The following is a 19,042-nucleotide window of genomic DNA, read 5'->3' on the forward strand; positions in this document are numbered from 1 at the left end:
CGTAGCCTTTTCGGTGCTGGTCTTTATCAAACGGGTTCAGCTCTAGGAACCTCAAGTGGTCCGGTAGTAGTTTCAACTCCTCCGTCTGTGCCCAGCTTGTTCACTCAAGGACTGATGCCATACCAGTTTGATGGCAAAAACTTCAAAACATGGCAGAAGAAGATGATGTTCTTCCTAACTACGATGAAGCTGGACAAGTTCATCCAGAATGACAAGTCCATTGTCCCTTACGGGATTGATGATGTGCACACTCTCGCAAGTGTTGACATTTGGGTGCATTCTGACTTCGTCTGCAAAGGCTACATTTTGGGTCACCTCATTGACCGATTGTACTATGTCTACTGTGACATTCCAACGGCGAAAGAGCTATGGAGATCACTTGACAAGAAGTACAGAGGTGAGGATGCTGGCTGCCAGAAGTATGTGGTTGCAAAATTTGATGATTTCAGAATGGTGGATTCAAAACCCATCATGGACCAGGTGGAAGCATTTCAGCTCATTTGCCATGAGATCGCTGCTGAAGGAATGTCCATCTGCGAAACGTTCACAACTCTCATGTTCATTCAAAAGCTTCCTCCAAGCTATGCTGATTTCAAGAACTACCTGAAGCACAACAAGAAGAAGATGGGTCTTGAGGATCTCATCATGAGGCTTCAGATGGAATCCAGAAACCGAGCTGCTGAGAAGGACATAGCTAAGGAGCACATTGTCAATATGGCTGAGCAAAAAGGCAAAGGAAAGGCACATGCCCACTCGCCTGCAAAGCCTTCCAAAACTGCTACAGCACTAAAGGCTACTGGAAAAAACTTCAAGAACAAAGGCATTGAAATCAATGCGAATGTGGAGAGATTCAAGGGGAAGTGTCAATACTGCAACAAAGTGGGACACAAGACTGCTGAGTGTCGCAAGAAGATCAAAGATGAGAAGGCTCAGGCAAATCTCACTGAGGAGGATCTTGTTGCTGTGGTGACTGAAGCCAACATGGTTGAAAGCAACAACCCCAGGAAATGGTGGTATGACACTGGTGCAACCACCCACATTTGCACTGATAGGGCGATGTTCAGCACCTATCAGAAAAGCAAGACTCAGGAGAAGCTCAGGATGGGAAACACTGCAGTCTCCAAGATTGAAGGACGCGGCAATGTGATTTTGAAGATGACATCTGGACGTGAGGTCACTCTGACAAATGTGAAGCATGTGCCTGACATGAGGAAAAACCTGGTCTCGGGAACCTTGCTCAGCAAGAATGGATTCGCCACAAGCTTTGAGGCGGATAAGCTCGTGATTAGGAAGAATGAGATGTATTTGGGAAATGGGTATGTTAAGGATGGGCTGGTCAAGTTGAATGTAATGAACGTCCCTCCGAAAGTTGTAGCTCCAAAAGTTTCAATGAATAAGAAAGAGCCAGTTGCTTATTTGGTTGAGTCTTTTAATATATGACACGAAAGATTAGGCCATGTGAATAATTTAAATCTATACAAAGATTAATGAATTTAAATCTAATTCCCAAATTTAAAACAAGTAAACAAAAAAATGTGAAGTATGCGTACAGGCTGAGCTCACAAAAACGCCCTCACCTCGTGTTGAAAGAACTAATAAACCTCTAGATTTAGTTCACACTGATTTATGTGATTTAAAATACATGCCAATTAGAGGAGGGAAAAAGTACTTTGTGACCTTCATAGATGACTGCACAAAATATTGTTATGTTTATCTTTTACATAGCAAAGATGAAACCTTAGATAAATTCAAAGAATTTAAACTCGAGGTCGAAAATCAGCTTAAAACAACTATTAAGGTAGTTAAAAGCGACAGAGGAGGCGAGTATGATGGTTCATTCAATTCATTTTGTAAGGAACATGGAATGATACATCAAACTACAGCCCCTTATTCACCAGAATCTAATGGAGTTGCTGAACGAAAAAATCGAACTCTTAAAGAGATGATGAATGCAATGTTGCAGGAATCTAAGTCACTCCAGAACATGTGGGGGGAAGTGTTGCTTACCACTAATTATATCCTCAACAAGATTCCGCACAAAATAACTAGCAAAACTCCATATGAACTATGGAAAGGTAATTTACCTTCGTATAAATACCTCAAAGTGTGAGGGTGCTTGGCAAAAGTTGCGGTACCGCCACCAAAGAAGGTCACTATTGGACCTAAAACAGTGGATTGCATTTTCATCGGATATGCACATAATAGTACTGCGTATCGGTTTCTGGTACATAAATCTGAAATATCAGACATCCATAAAGATTCAGTCATGGAGTCTAGAAATGCATCTTTCTTCGAAAATATTTTTCCATACAAGGAAAAACAAGGTTCAAAACGAACTCGAGAAGAAAGAAAACGACAAGGACTCAGAAATTGAGACAAACGTTGAAGTTTCTATAAATGATATTTCAGAAAATGAAGAAAAAAATGAACCTCGGAGAAGCAAAAGAGTTCGAAAGGAGAAATCTTTTGGTGATGATTTCCTAATGGCATTTCTAGTAGAAAATATTCCAAAAACTTTGGCAGAAGCTATGGCTTCACCCGAAGTTCCGTTTTGGAATGAAGCTGTCAAAAGTGAATTCGATTCTATCATGCAAAATTACACATGGTACGTAACGGATTTACCACCTGGCTGCAAAACATTAGGTAATAGATGGATAATGTTGTGGGCAAGGGTCAGGCAGTCCGGAAATATGGAACTGAGGTTTAGTTCAATTGCTCGGATTGGTACCTGAAACAAAACAGAAGCAAATATGAATATGGATCAGAATGATAATATGAATAAAAGAAAATAGAAAAGGGATAGAATGATGGAGATGAGATCTTTGTTGCTGGACTGAAGTCACTCTCAACAAGATCGGTGGATGGAAGATGGATAGATATGAGATTTGCTTGCTGGACTGAAGTCTCTCTCAATGCAAATCAGTTGATGGAAATGATGGGGGGATTGAGGACGCCACAAAGCTCTGTGTAAGGATGCTTTGATAAGTCAGGTTGCTCAAGAGCTGCTTCTCACAACACTCAAAAGACAGATAATAGTTTTAAGAAAAACTAGAAAAACTGCATAAAAAGGTTTATTCTTGTTTCAGGTACCAATCCGAGCTATTGAACTAAACCTCAGTTCCATATTTCCGGACTGCCTGACCCTTGCCCACAACATTTTGGTATCAGAGCTCAAAGCTCCTGAATCAGGTCCATTCTATCCTTGCATCATTCATTTGCTTGCATTTGTTTTCATCTTAAATAAAAAAAAACAGTTTTTGCATTGTTTTGTTCTTAAGAAAAGAAAAACAAAAGAGAAGAAGTTTCTTGCATTTGATTCACGAAAATTTTGAAAAGAAATCTCACATTGTGTTTGCATTCATTGCGCAGCTCCCCTTGCCATATTTATATTTTGTGCATTCATTTCAAAAAAAAAAAAATCAGCATTAGTTTTCTTTCCATATTTTCTTTTCATTTGTATTAATTGTCATTCCATATTAGTTTCATTTCGAGTTTGCATTAAGAAAACCAAAAGAAAATCATTTTTCCATAGTTGATTTCATTTCGGTTCATATTTGCATATTTATCGGTTTTGTTTAAACTAGTTTGTATTGCTGCATTGTTATTTTTCTAAACCAGAACTTCCCTATTCTTCACTTGATCTTTGAGAGTGTTTTCAGGAAGCCATGGTAGGAGAAACACACGGACAAAGTCAGATGGCCAAGAAGAGCCAACATTTGACAGCTTTGCAAGAGGTTGAACAGATTGCTCAGTTGAGGAAAAGAAGAAAGGCACAAGGCCAACGTCCACAGCCAGGAGAAAGAAGATTTGGAGATGCACCAGAGGCTGTCTATGTCGAGCCCAAGCCACCAGATCCTTCAAGGATCAATCAAACCCCAATTTCTAAAACCCACAACCATCATGTTGTTAATTCTCGGTTTGATTATAACTCTTTTGCTGATAAAATTGAACTCTTAAAATTTTCAGGAAAAAGAGGTTATCTTAGATGGGAGAGGAACCTTGATGAATGGTTTCACTACAACAACATCTTGAAGGAAGAAAAGCTAGCTTATGCCATTGATCATCTAAAAGGAGATGCCTTTAAATGGTGGGTACAAGAAGAAGATGATAGGAGGTTTTACAAGGAGCCAACTATCAAAACGTGGAGAGCTCTTAAGGAAGCCATGAGACATGAGTTTGCACCAGAGTTTACAAGTTCTGAAATTAAGGAACTTTATCCAAGGAGGTATCCAACTCTTGGTTCCAAAGAAGCTAGAAAAGTTGTTGCACAAGAGAGTAAGAGAGGCTGGTCTCAACAAGCCAACTTGCAACCAAACCAGGGGCACGCCATTGTCCAATGCCTAGACCAGAAAAGTGACATCCCAAAGGCCATGGAGAGTAGAAGTGTCAGCAAAAACACTTTGATCAGAACCAAAGCAAAACCATTGCTAGATACTATGCAAATAAAGGCTAAGGTAAGTCCTATACTTGATAATTTGGTTTATGAATCTTCTCCCACTAGTATGAGTCACTTGTCTTTGTCAAAGAATGTTAAGACAGGTCCTGAGGTCCAGCAAAATCCGAACTCCACATCCTTGTTTGAATCCAAAGTTCACAAAGAATTATTTCCAAGGAAGAAAGAGATTTTAGACCTCAAAGAGGAGGACACACCAAGCCAAGGTAAGTCTTCTGATTTCAAAATTCTGAAAGATCAGACATGTTTTAAATGTCATAAAATAGGACACCTTGCTGAAGCTTGTTCCATTAAACATGTATTGAAAGAAACATCACTAGAAACTGAAACTGAAAATTTTAAAATAAGTGATAGTTTTATTCAATCTGATTTGTTGGTTCCAAATTCTTGTATAATGCACTTGTCTTTGTCAAAGGGTATTGTATCAGGAATTAAGGAGCATGAACTTAAAAGAGAAGACCTATTCTACCAGCATGGTATTGCTAAAGAGGAGGAAGCCATAAGTGAGGCTGGAAGAAATGATTTGTTGCTTAAAGAAGCAAAACCAGTAATCAAAGTATCAAACCAAGGTAAGTGTTTAACATCACCTTTAGATACTGGTTTAAATTTTTATATTCTTGGTACAGGGATACCAGATGAGAGCTCTATGCTTACTAAAGTGCCAAGGGCCGAGCCAGACCCTGAGATCAATCAAAATCCACACCACAAGTGGAAACCAAAATCTGAACAAAGAATTGTTCAAGTGCCAAAACCTGAGGTAAATTTCACTATAGATCAGAGTGCTATTATTATTTCCATGATAAGATTAATGCACTTGTCTTGTCCAAGAGAATGTGAAATATTTTCAGGAACCAAGGAGGAGTACACTGCCCAAAAAGAAGAGACACAATCCATGATGTTACAAGATGCTGAATCAATGCCAATAAAAGTCAGCCAAATAAAGGGAAGTGTTTCTAATTTAAATTCGCCCTTATTACTTGATAAAGAAGACATTATGCACTTGTCTTTGCAAAGAAGTTTTGATCCAGGAATAAAAGAAGTTGAAGTTCATAACCACCAAAGTCAAAAGTTGCAAAGAAGGCAGCAACCAAAAACAAGATATCCAAAGAAGAAAATCATTCTTCAACTTATGGAAGCTATCAAAGTAAGTCTGGAAATTTCAAATTATTTTTATCAGTGTCCAAACACAGATATAATGCACTTGCTTTGTGTCCAGAAAGATGAGAAATTTTCAGGTTACAAAGAAGAAAGCTTCAAAGATATCCCACCAGATTATCTTGTGTTGCTAGGAAGATCAACTCCAAGAAGGACCAGAAACATGGCCACTAATAATTTGAAGGACCATCCACTCCAGAATAGATGCAATAACCATAAACATAGCAGAGGCGTGATCTTTTCCTATCTGTCCAAAGAAGAGCCACCAGATGCACCATGCAACACCAAACCAAAACTGTATCATCAAGGTAAGGTTCTAAACTTCCAAAAGAGAATGAAACCTGACTTGCTCTATTGTGGTGTATCAGGTTATCCAGTTTTGAGGTCAAAACCTTCACAAGGGGGAGGGGATGATGTGGTCATCAAACCAGTAGCTGAACCGGAGGTCAACCAACCTGCCCAAACCGGCCACTTTGGAGGTACCAGCGACAGGGGTCAGTCCCAGGCAAATATCTCAACCACCAGAAGGTCTTTTGTTATGAATCCAATTTTCTTAGAAGGCCAACTCATCAAGTATTCACTGAGACTTGGAATTACAAGAAAAGCTTCACGGAGGAAGAAGTTATGAATTTTACAAACCGGAGGTTCCACAGCCCATCCATCTGCGAGTACCCGACTTTTCAAGGAGATTCAAGCCCAATGAAGGAGCGGCCTGAACCAAAGCCGATCATAGGATTCCAGAGGAGTCTCTCATCTTTCCAGGAAGTCCAATATCAGGAGAAATGGCCACAGAATTATGAAGTTATTGATCCATTCTCCAAAACCGGTCAAACCAGTTCTACACCTGCCTCAATTAAAAGCTAACCGGTTCAATCAGCTTCAAACCAGAAATTGGCGTCCAGGAGATCATTTCAACCAATCAGGAGGTATTGAAGAAGTCCTTAGCTACACCAGAGCCCAGGAGATCAGCTAGTTCAATGAAGAGTCACTTAAATCAAACCGGAGCTATTTATGGCAAGATTGGACAATCTTTCGGTTTGATCATTTCCAAGCCATTCCAATCCGACCAGAAGACATCAGGACTAAACCAAGACGTCCAGGAGACATTAAAAGAGTCCAAGAAGGGTTCCATGAGTTCATACCATGCACCAGCCCTCATTGGATCAGGAGGATCCACACTTACACCAAACTGCCTTATTTGGAGAATCTTGCAATAAAGCTCCAACAGCTCTTTCTTCAGATCAGGCACGACATCACCTCATTCCAGACCATAAAGAAGATTCCAGGAAGCTCACTTATCCCCTTAAACCATCCAGGTTCAAGAAGATATCAAGATACAAGATCATCTCTTTGCAAAGGCCACAAATCAAGCTAAAGGCTAGTTTCATGGAGCCATCAAAGCCTTTGCTTCCAAGATTTTTATTTCAAGTTTATTTCTTCCCTTTAATCATTTTTAGACTGTTAGAGAGTCCCAAGGTCGAGCCTAAATAAGCTCAGTAGTTGTCTTGTAATAAAACCACCCTTGAATTTTATGAATGCATATGCAGTTTTTCTTAAAACTATTATCTAAGTCTTTTGAGTGTTGTGAGAAGCACCTCTTGAGCAACCTGACTTATCAAAGCCTCCTTTCACAGAGCTTTGTGGCGTCCTCAATCCCCCCATCATTTCCATCTACTGATTTGCTTTGAGAGAGACTTCAGTCCAGCAAGCAAATCCCATATCTATCCATCTTCCATCCATTGATCTTGTTGAGAGTGACTTCAGTCCAGCAACAAAGGTCCCATCTCCATCAATCTATCCCTTTTCTATTTGTTTTTATTCATATTATCATTCTGATTCATATTCATATTTGCTTCTGTTTGCATCATAAACTTATAAAACTCATAAAAAGGTTCACTCTTTGTTTCAGGTACCAATCCGAACTATTGGACTAAACCTCAGTTCCATATTTCCGGAAAGCCTGACCCTGTGCCCACAACAGATAATGACACGAAAACCTGGTGGAAAATATAAACCTAGGCTTGTAGTTCAAGGGTTCCGACAAAGGGAAGGCTTTGACTATTTTGATACATATTCTCCAGTAACCAGAATAACATCTATAAGGTCGATGATAGCTATTGCAGCCTTAAGAGACTTAGAAATCCATCAAATGGATGTAAAAACAGTTTTTCTAAATGGTGATTTAGAAGAAGAAATTTACATTAAACAACCTGAGGGTCATGTCATTCCTGGGCAGGAAGACAAAGTATGCCGACTTGTAAAGTCACTTTATGGGCTTAAACAAGCTCCTAAACAATGGCACGAAAAGTTTGACAACACAATGATGTCAAATGGTTTCAAAATTAATGAATGTGATAAATGCATATACTATAAAATTACCAAAAATGCGTATGTGTTGTCATGTTTATATGTAGATGATATGCTCATTATTGGAAGCAATAAAGACATTATCAATCAAACAAAAAACATGTTCAAAGGAAAATTTGAGATGAAAGATTTGGGATTAGCAGATGTTATTCTCGTGGTTAAAATCATAAGAAATTCAAATGGAACTACTTTAACTCAATCTCATTATGCTGAAACAATATTAGAGAGATTAAAAACTACTCTAATAGTACTGCAAACACTCCGTTAGATCCCCAAATGCACTTGACAAAGAATTCAGGTGATGCGGTTTCACAAAACGAGTATGCACGTGTGATCGGAAGTCTCATGTACTTGACCAATTGTACAAGACCAGATCTAGCGCTTGCAGTAAACGTACTTAGTCGATATACAAGTAATCCAACTCATACACACTTGAAAGCTATAACGAGAGTACTCAATTACTTGCGCTACACCAAAGATTTTGGGCTTCACTATGGTAAAGAACCAGCAGTTTTAGAAGGATACAGTGACGTTAACTGGATATCAGATTCTAAAAACTCAAAATCCACAAGTGGATATGTTTTTACACTAGGAAGAGCAGCAATATCTTGGAAATCTACCAAACAAACTGTGCTAGCTAGGTCTACCATGGAATCAGAGTTCATAGCATTAGATAAAGCAGCAGAAAAAGCTGATGGTTTAGAATTTTTTTGGAAGATGTTCCTATGTGGGAGAAACCTGTACCAGCTATAAGAATACATTGCGATAGTCAATCAGCTATAGCTCGGGCTCAGAATAATCTCTACAATGGTAAATCTCGTCACATTAGAAGTCGACATAAAACCATTAGACAACTTATCTCAACTGGTGTAATCACAATAGACTACATCAAATCGGCTGACAACCTAGCGGATCCATTCACTAAAGGTTTGCCACGAGATGTTGTTGCTAAATCATCAAAAGGAATGTGTTTAAAGCCTATAACTAATGAGGATGCTTGACTGCAACTCTACCTATCATGACTAGAGATCCCAAGACGTAGGTTCAAAGGGAAAACAAAATCAAGCAGAATCTAACCAAAGCACTTTGAGACAAAGTAGTCTCATCCCAGCTCTTAAAGATGATAAGTGCTAATGAATGAGAGAAGGATAAGCATATGCTTTTAATGATTCCATAGCTTCTAAAGCGAAGTATTACTCAATACTTTTCATGGTCAATCACCTAATGAGTGTGAAATGGGGCCGTTTCTAGGAGAATGAATGCAAGGCTATATTCTCTAAGTTCACTCATGAAAACCATGAATATTTCAAGGCCACAATGAACACAACAGAGAACTAAGTTCTACGAGAAAATGAAGCTGCGTTATGCATGTTGTCTCGGTCTACATAAAACATCGGTTGGTTCAAGACATCATGTTCACCTTCTGGTAAAGTAAACCCGACAGATATTAACTATGAGTGGTTCAAGGCTTAAAAATGCCACCTACTCAAACACAGTGAATTTTTCGCAAACACTCTCGATAAGTTAGTCTGTCTAGTCTTTAGTTTAAGTCTAGTTAGTAAAGTTTAAGTTTAGAGTCTATCGAGTCTACTTATAGTCTATATGTTTAGTCATTTCTATTCATGTGGGGGATTGTTGGATCATTATAAGCCATTGGGCTTGTAATAAAAAATGTGAATACAAAGACATGGGTTTCAAATGGTGTAAGCCCGAGCAAATGTCAATTAAATGAGTAAGTGGCAATGTGGAGAGTCCCACATCGGCCAGCAAGAGGAAGATTGAGCTGTTTATATATGACCATGTAGTATCATGGTTTAAACAGCTTGGAGAGAGAGAAAGGCTTCCCACGCGCGCGCCGCCGCCGCCGCCGTCCGTCCGTGCGGGTCGGCGCGGTCGCCGGTCGCCGGTCGTCGGTCGCGGTCGTCGGTCGTAATAAGACTATTCTTTTCGGACCAAGTTAAGCCCAATGTTTGACCCATTTAATTCTCAAAAAACAACATGCATTTTATTTTGAAACGACAAGTAGTTTGTATAGAAAATAAAAACGACATGCAGTTTATCCTCTCGAGATATTTAAACGAGATAAGATCGAGAAGAACGAGTTTTGGGGAATAAGTTTTCGAAACTAAACTTCCCTCGATCTCCGCGAGATTTCCGTCCACGTGCAGAGACTGTTGCGGAAAGTGGCTCGCTTCCATCTCTTTAAATAGTGGTCTCCTCCTCTCTCATTTTTCACTCACTTTTCACATCGATATCACAGCAAAAAATCCCTTAGCGTAAGTCTTTAGTTTCGAGAGTGTTTCGTAGCTTTTATAGTTCGATAGGGCGTTCACGAGTGAAGCGTGAATCGTCGCCATGGTTTTATCCTGGGACTCTATATTCGTACAGTCGGGTCTCACTACAGAGCGAATATAAAGAGTTAAGGAAAGAGATATCATATCTCGACTCCATGATCATTTTCTTATCGGGTTTCATTTCGTCTTTACTTCCGTTTCTTTCATTAACATCGCGTTTATTTATTATGGTTATTTCAATTCGAGTTTCCGGCTTCTACATTCTATACCAACGATCGGAAAAGCATGACACGCACATGTAAAAATCATGTGAAAACTGTCTAGAAACGTTAGAGCATGTTTATTGCTAGCTCTTAAGCAGGGCTCTTAAGTAAATTTAGAGCATGTTTGTTACAACATCTACCCTTGATTTAATTGACATAGCCCAAACACACGTAAAAGTCGAATAACCGCAGTTTATAGAGTGATCATCTATACTATTAAAGCAGATGACTGTTTATGAATTTATCCCTGAAATTTTTAAATAATTACCAAAATTGTCTGTACTTTTTTCTCAGCATTATTTGCAACCAATCAAAAATTATTATTTTGCAATTACATTAAAGAGTATTTATTATAATTCAGTTTTTAGCGTTTTTGAAAATTTTGTTTTCTAAATGTTTGCACCATACCTTTCCAAAAAAACTTTCACATTATTAATTATTTGAAAGCATTTATTAAATGAAACATCAAAATAAAATCAAATTGAAATAACAAATGACTAAATCAACAAAATCATAATACGGGTTTGAATTATCCCAACTCCTTAAAAATAGTTTCATTTAAAATAAAAACTAAATCACATAAACTAAATTTAATAAAATTATAGAAAATGTTTTGAAACGCACAAATGAAATTTTCAATACAAGAGTGTTGAAGATATAAAATATTTTTTTAAATTTTTTAAAAAAAATCAGTGTAAAATAAGTTTAACTTTGGTTTAAATAAATAAAATCATATTACGGGTTATAATTATTTAGAGTCTTCTGAAATTAAGTCATATTGAAAATAACAAAAATAAGTAATATAAGTAAATTTAAGATAAATTTCATAAAAAATTAAATGTATAACTTATCAAAAATTATAATTTTTATTACGTGGCTTAGCACGTGGTGTGAGGCAACAGATGTCGTTTACTGTCCATATGGATACAGAGCGCCCAAATTGGTTTACAGAGTCTATATGAGTCTGTAATCTTGTCGACAAAAAAAAAAATATTACGTAAATAATTTTCCAATAAAAAATATACCCGTCCTTTTTAAGGGCATGTCAGAATCTAGTATTAAGTTTAAAATATGAAAGTTTAATGCTTCGAACAATAGGCTTCTTTTTTTCATTAGAGAGAGAAACCTCTGTCTACTCTCTCTCTCTCTTGATGCCTTCATATCTTTCTCTCTGAAGTATGGGATTTTATGTTTGGTTTTAAAATACGTCGATCTTAGAACCTGATAGTTTTGGTTTCCGATGTTATCTTTCGCATATGCAATTTTGAATAACTCGCATACGCAATTTTGATTAATTCACATAGGCAATTTCGTTCTGATTTTTTGTCCCCTACCAAGTACACATCAGTTCTTAAAGCATTGTTTAATCTATGTTTTTGGTTTTTCTGCTTATTTGTCAATATTTTAATAATTTCACTTAGTATTTTTATTTATTTATTCTGTTTTAAAAATTTACTTACATGTTATATTTTTAAAATTATCTGTTATATTTTAATACTTTTAGTTGGTGATTTGGTTTAGTGTCAACTTCTCAATAGTTTTAGGTTTTTTTTGTTTATTTGTCAATATTTTCAATAATTCGAGTATATTTATTTATTTATGCTATTTTAAAATCTATACTATTATTTGGGAAGTGATTTTTTCTACGGAGCTCTCACGTTAAAAGTTGGACTGGTTAATATCGTTTATACTCTTAATGAATAAAATATATATAACAAAAACGAATTTAAATTATTCTGATTAGATAAATAATTAAAATAATAATAATCAGAATTATCAAAAACCTAAAAATATATTAAAATAAAAAGATAATTCCTATATATTTGTATTTCTATCTTAAAATTATTTTAATAAAAAAATAATAAAACAAAAAATATATAAAAAAAAATTAATCAATTTTTTTTTAGTTTTATGTAATTGAAAATAGAATATTGAGTGACTTTTAAGATTTACTTTAGTGATGAATATATATATATATATATATATATAAAGAAAAAATTCAAAAATATACGTACGAATTTTAAATGAAAATATATATAATAATTTGTTAGAAAACATTAATAATTTATTATTATAACAACAAAATACATAAAATCTTCTAGACCATAAAATCTTCCTAAGAAGTCTTCTATACCATAAAATCAAATAACTAACTAAATAGAAAAAAAGAACAGTTCATTAAATATAAAATCAAGTTTTAAAGTGTTTAATATACACAAAACTAAATTCATATATGTCAAATTTAATTGTTTCTTTTAAATTAATATTTCAAAATCTAACCCTAAAAATATCAACAATACGATAACATATGTTATCAAACCCTAAAAACCAATGACTATCGTGACTCAGTCTACATTCATTCATATATGTTGAAAATAATTCAATTTTTGTAAAATTAAATTTATATCATTTAGAAATATTTATATTTACATGATTTGGATTTTTTTCCCTATCAAAATATATTTCCTAAAGTTTCTAAATTACATTTAACTTCTAATACATGAGAAAACTTCTGGAAGACTTTGATTTAGGCGGGAAACCTAATTTTTTCTAAAATTTAGGCGAAAATCCTAAACTATACAAACATTTGCTTCTTAGGAAGTCTTCTGTGAGTCTTCTAAACCCTAAAATAAAATAACTATGAAAAAAAACATTTTCTTAAACTTAAAAAGAACTTAGAAAGTGTTTAAATCAAATTATTAATAGTGTGAAACATGTATAGGTCAGATTAAAAAAATAATAATATAAGATTTCAAAATCTAACCCTAAATATACAACAATACTACAACATATGTTACCATATCCTAAACCAAATGACTCAATCTACATTCATTCATCTATGTTAAAAATAATTAAATTTCAGTAAAACTAAATTTCCATCTTTTAAAAATGTTTATTAATACATGATTTCGATTTTTTCTCTTTGAAAATATTTGTTTATAAAATTATTAATTATTTTTAATATCTAGTCCATGAGAAGATTTCCTCTAGAAACTTCTGGAAGACTTATGAAAAACTTATGAAAGACTTCTGGAAGACTTTGATTTAGGCGGGAACCCTAATTTTTACTAAAATTTAGGCGAGATTTGCGAGAAGAATTCTTCTTAAGTATTCTTTGAGTCATACAGACCCTAAAATCGAATAAATATGCAAAAAATCACTTTCTTAAACATAAAATAAATTTTTTTTTTGAACAACATAAACTTCATTAAAACAGAGCCTAAACCGGCAAAACAGAGTAGTTGGTACAAACAGCGGACTTAGCAATAAGATCCGCAACTGAGTTCAAACGACGAGGAATAAAAGAGAAATGCAGCAAAGTAAACGAAAGAGATGTGCCTCGATATCCTGATTGAGTCCGTAGATCTCCGTCGGATGTAGCTTCGAGGAAAGTGCATTGATTAGCACTTGGTTATCTGACTTCAAGCAGATTTTGGTGAACTGGAGAGCTTTTGCATGGAGAAGGGCTTCTCTAATCGTGATTGCTTCCGCCATGAGAGCTGTTGCTACGTAACGTTCTGTCGAGTATCCCTGTCCGAGTCTAGCACCAGATGTATCCGAGAACCACCACCCACAACCCGCCGTTTTGGTTTGTGTTGACCATGAAGCATCAGTGTGGCATATTACCACGTCTGAACTGGAGGGGGTTGGAGAAGAGTAGTGGTGCTGTGAGGAGTTGTTTGTCGTCAGTGTTTGTGCGTTTTGCCATTCCCTTGCTAGGCGTACAATCTTAGTTCCGATCTCGTCTGGTGAGAGGATGAATTTGTCGAAGATGAAAGAGTTTGCGCTGTCCAAACACACCAACAGAGCAACACGGAAAAAGATCTATAGTAACGCCAAAAGGTGGCAGACAAACCATACCTGAGGTCGATGACAGCGCGGTACCGAAAGCGTCAAATAGTTGAGGATCAATGCTTGTTTTAAGTGGGAGCGTCTCCCATACTCTCTTAGTGAAGGGGCAGTGCAAGAAGAGATGTGCTGCTGTCTCTTCTTCACCACATCGTGCACAACCTACCGAGGTAGCTAGTAATCCTCGTCTCTGTAAGGAGGCTCCAATCGGTAGAGCTCCCTGCATGACTTTCCATAGGAACACCTGAATCTTTGGAGCCGTTTTTGTGGCCCAAACATTTTTGATCCAATTAAAGCTGTGAGCTGGGTTCGTTGCTAGTAGAGGTCTGTCAGATTCCACAGCTGAGTAATATCCATACTTTGTCGAATAGTCTCCCGTCGTTGTTGGACTCCATATCAGCTTGTCAGGCGCTCCCAATGTGCTCGGTCTCATGCACAAAATATCATCAGCTTCTAGTGGGAAAATTTCACGGATCCTCTGGACATTCCATTGGTTTGTACCCCGAAGAAAGAGGTCAGAAACATAGAGGTCTTGATCCTCTTCACGTGCAGGTCCATATGGGGTGATGAGGGACTCTGTTTTGATCCATGCATCCCTCCATACACGCACCGTCGTTCCATCCCCCACTGCTTTGCCTAACTTGCTAGCCAGAAGGTCCCTTCCAAGCAAAATCCCCCGCCAACCATAGAACAGGCTGCGGGTTGCTTCACTGTGTTGATTGGTTCCTTTTGGCAATATTTTCCTTGAAGTACACGCGCTAGAAGACAGTGTGGGTTCTTCATTATTCTCCAAGTCTGCTTGGCCAGAAGTGCTTGTTTGAAGAGTTGAATATCCCTAAAACCTAGCCCTCCTAGCTTTTTTGGTTTAGTCATAGTGCTCCAAGAAGTCCAACACATCTTCTTTTGTGAATCATTAGCATCCCACCAAAATCTCGTAAGCACAGATTGGATTCGTTTGCATAGATTGACGGGCAGTTCAAAACAGGACATAGCATGGTTCGGTGAAGCTGAGAGCACTGCCTTTAGCATAGTCATCTTCCATGCGCTTGAGAGGAACCGGTTGGACCAAGAAGCAGCTTGCTGCCAAATCCTATCCACTATGGAAGTGAACAAGTCTCTCTTCCTCCGTCCAAAATGTTCTGGAAGTCCCAAGTATTTACCTACACCTCCTTCATTAGCGATACCAAGGAATTGTTTGACTCTAGATCGAGTCTCCTGAGTTGTTTTCGCAGAGAAGGTTATGGCCGACTTGTTCGTGTTGATGGTTTGGCCTGATGCGATCTTGTATTGGTGTAGGATGTCCGCAAGGGTGGAGCAGCTCTGTTCATCCGATTTCAGGAAAAACATTGTGTCGTCCGCGAAGAGAAGATGATTGACCCGCGGGGCTCTTACTGCAACTCGTACTCCCACCATACTACCAGTCTCGTGAGCTCGTCTACAAAGTCCCGAGAGTACTTCCCCGCAGATGATAAAGATATATGGTGATAGCGGGTCACCTTGTCGTATCCCTCGGGACGGGATAACAGTGCCTAGGGCCGTGTCGTTTATAAGATAAGAGTAACTGACGGTCGATATACACGTCATGATCAGTGCGACAAAGCTCTCGCAGAAACCCATCCGAGCCAGGACCAGTCTAATAAACTCCCACTCAAGCCGATCGTAAGCCTTACTCATGTCGGTTTTCACCGCCATCGTACAATGCTTGACCGCCTTTGAGTTCTTGAGGTAGTGAAGGATCTCATGCGTGATCAGTACGTTATCAGATATGGCTCGTCCGGGAACAAAAGCAGATTGGTTCTCGGAGATTAGCCCATTGAGGATCGGTTTGAGACGGATGGTGATGATCTTCGATATCAGTTTATAGACCACATTGCAGAGTGCAATTGGCCTATAGTCTGAAACCAACTTTGGGGCCTGGATTTTAGGAATGAGCCTCACATGTGTCTCGTTGATGCTATCGGGGAGTATCCCTGTTCTGAAGAAGCTCTGGACTTCCTTAGTAACCACTGATCCCACAGCTTCCCAGTTGGAGTGGAAGAAGCAAGCTGAAAATCCATCCGGTCCCGGGGCCTTATACGGGTGTATCGAGAAGAGGGCATTTTTAACTTCAGCATCCGTTGGAACAGAGCTAAGATGCTTATTCATTTCCGCAGAAACAGACGGTTTGATTGCCTGGTCAACAATAAGAGCTGGGCTTGGAGAGAACATGGATGAGTCTGAGGAAGAGAAAATAGACTGGAAATAATTTGAAATCTCAAGCACAATTTTATCTTCTTCATACAACGGTAGGCCTGCATCATTTTCCAATACCGAGATACGGTTTCGGGCTCTCTTCCCTTTACAAACAGCATGAAAATATCCTGAGTCTTATCTCCTGCCGCTAACCACATCAATCTGCTCCTCTGTCTCCAAAACTCTTCTTCCTTTTTATAGGCTTGCAACAACTCTGCATTTAGTCTGGTGATAGTCGCATCCTCCCCATCTGGTCTTGTCATCGTCACATTTATATCTTCCTTCAGCTTGTCTATGAGGAGTCTACTGTTTTCAAAGTGCTGTTTTGACCACTTGGAGGTGGCATGTCGGCAGTTGGAGAGACGTTGTTGAGTAGTACCGTTGGGACTGGCTTCCCACGCTTCAGCAATAATCTCATTGATTTCAGGTACATCTTTCAATCTTCGATCATATCTGAAGAGTCTCTTCCCTTTTTTCTGCACTGGGTCGATGTAAGATAAGATGGGGCGATGGTCAGACCCTGCAAAATCCAAGTAGTGACATCTTCCCACTGGATAGTCATCCGACCAAGCGCTGTTAACCATAGTACGATCCAGCCTGCAGTGGACTACATGGTTGTGTCTTTTTCCTCTCCAAGAAAGGGAGTTGCCCGTATGCTTGAGGTCAAACAGGTCAGATTGAGAGATAAAGGTTCGAAAGGAACAGAACGATCCTTCCGCTCTGATCGGACCCCCGCTCTTCTCACTGTTGTCAATTATGTCACTGAAATCTCCAGTCAACATCCAAGATGTATCTCTAGCGGCTGTGAGGTTCGATAAGTAGTTCCAGAAAGCAGATCTATTAGCAACATCAGGCTCTCCATATACAAACGTTGAGTAGAAGGAGCGTCCCTTAAAGGCTACCAGGGAGTCGATGTAGTTTTTTGACGATGACAGAATTTGTAGTTCCACGTCCTGGTCCCAAAATAACGCTAGTCCTCCACTCCCAGGCCTGTTTGGAGGTATCAGGAAGTGATGGTAGGCGTCTAGGAAGGCAAGTTCCTTGAGAACGAAGTCATCGGCATTTTTAGTTTCCGATAGGAAAATTATCTTTGGCGAGATTCTCTTATGAATCTCTTTGATCCGTTGGACTGTTGAGGGATTTCCCAAACCACAACAGTTCCAACTCAAGGTTGCTAAGGAAGCGGGGGAGACAGCCGGGGAAAATCCCGACACTGCCTTTTGCTTGGTGGAATGATGTTCGCTCTAGGGGGTGCCGTGCTTGCCACGTTTCCGTTCTGAGTTACTCTGTTCTAAGTTACTCTGTTCGTTGCAGCTCTGCTTGTTATAGCTCTGTTTGCATCAGATCCTCCTCCTGTGTTTTTTGATCCTTGTTTTGGTGAGACTATTCCACGAACAAGGTTTCGAACTCTGAAGCTAGAGCCTCGATACACCTTTGGGCTGATATGGATGTCTCTCGGATTTGTCCTTGTCGCTTTCCCCTTTCTTCTGGTAGTTTGTGAAGTTGTAGATAGGGCATTGCCTACTCCATTTGGATTAGAAAGTGTTTAAATCAGGTTAATAGATAGTTACTAAACATATATAGGTCAACTTGAAAACAAAAAAAATTGAAGATTTCATAATCTATTTAACCTTAAAGATACCAACAATACTATAACATATGTTACCAAACCCTAAACCAATGATTCATGAACCAATCTACATTCATTTATCTATGTTGAAAATAATTCAATTTTAGATAAACTAAATTTACATCATTGAGAAATGTTTACTACTATATGATTTCAATTTTCTACCCATCAAAAAAAAAATTTATAAAAATTTTAAATTATTTTTAAAATATACTGAACAAGAAAATTTACAAAAAATTCCAACAGAGGGTTATAATAGTAAAACTGAATACATATTTTTTGTTTGTTTCATAAGAAGGGTAATTTCACTAGAATTTTAGGTTACTTTTGCATTTTATTAATTTGGGGTACACTTTTGTATTCAAAATCAAATTTTGAGTCTTTTTTAAGAAAATCCTCCCAAATATTAATTAAGTAAATGTTTTAGTTTTATATAATTGAAAGATAATATTGAATGATTTCTAAGATTTACTTTTTTAATAATGAATGTATATACAGATATTCTTTTTAAAAAACATACATAAGAATATTTAAATGAGAATATATATAACAATTTGTTATAAAACGTAAATAATTTATCATTATAACTTTTAATTAGTAATGATTATATTGATAAGTAATTATAAAATATTCAAGCCCGCATACGCTGGTGAAACACCTAGTTTTACTTATATGTTGTATTTTTAAACTTATCTGTTATATTTTTAAAATATTTTTATTTGGTTATTGTATATCATTAACTAATATAAACATGCGATAAGCATAAATTTATTGAATAATTGAATAATCTTATATAATA

The 19,042-nt window shown here is 37.5% G+C and overlaps 1 protein-coding gene across 1 annotated transcript; it reads right to left on the bottom strand.

Moving 5' to 3' along the window:
- Window positions 1–13,817: 13,817 nt before the first annotated feature.
- LOC130497490 (uncharacterized) lies at window positions 13,818–18,320 on the bottom strand. Its single transcript, XM_056990329.1, has 6 exons — window positions 18,307–18,320; window positions 18,046–18,134; window positions 16,663–17,742; window positions 15,224–16,597; window positions 14,408–15,176; window positions 13,818–14,319 (listed from the first exon to the last, which is right to left on the bottom strand). Exons 1-6 carry the CDS (start codon window positions 18,318–18,320, stop codon window positions 13,818–13,820), a joined length of 3,828 nt encoding a protein of 1,275 aa, XP_056846309.1.
- Between the last annotated feature and the right edge of the window lie 722 nt (window positions 18,321–19,042).

Source organism: Raphanus sativus, chromosome 1 (genome assembly GCF_000801105.2).
Source record: "Raphanus sativus cultivar WK10039 chromosome 1, ASM80110v3, whole genome shotgun sequence".
In the NCBI taxonomy this organism is placed as follows: domain Eukaryota; kingdom Viridiplantae; phylum Streptophyta; class Magnoliopsida; order Brassicales; family Brassicaceae; genus Raphanus; species Raphanus sativus.

Coding starts and splice junctions, on each gene's coding strand:
- LOC130497490 (XM_056990329.1), bottom strand. Junction 17,743..18,045: donor ACATCCATATCAGCCCAAAG/GTGTATCGAGGC, acceptor ATCCCTCAACAG/TCCAACGGATCAAAGAGATT. Junction 15,177..15,223: donor AAAAAAGCTAGGAGGGCTAG/GTTTTAGGGATA, acceptor CTGGCCAAGCAG/ACTTGGAGAATAATGAAGAA.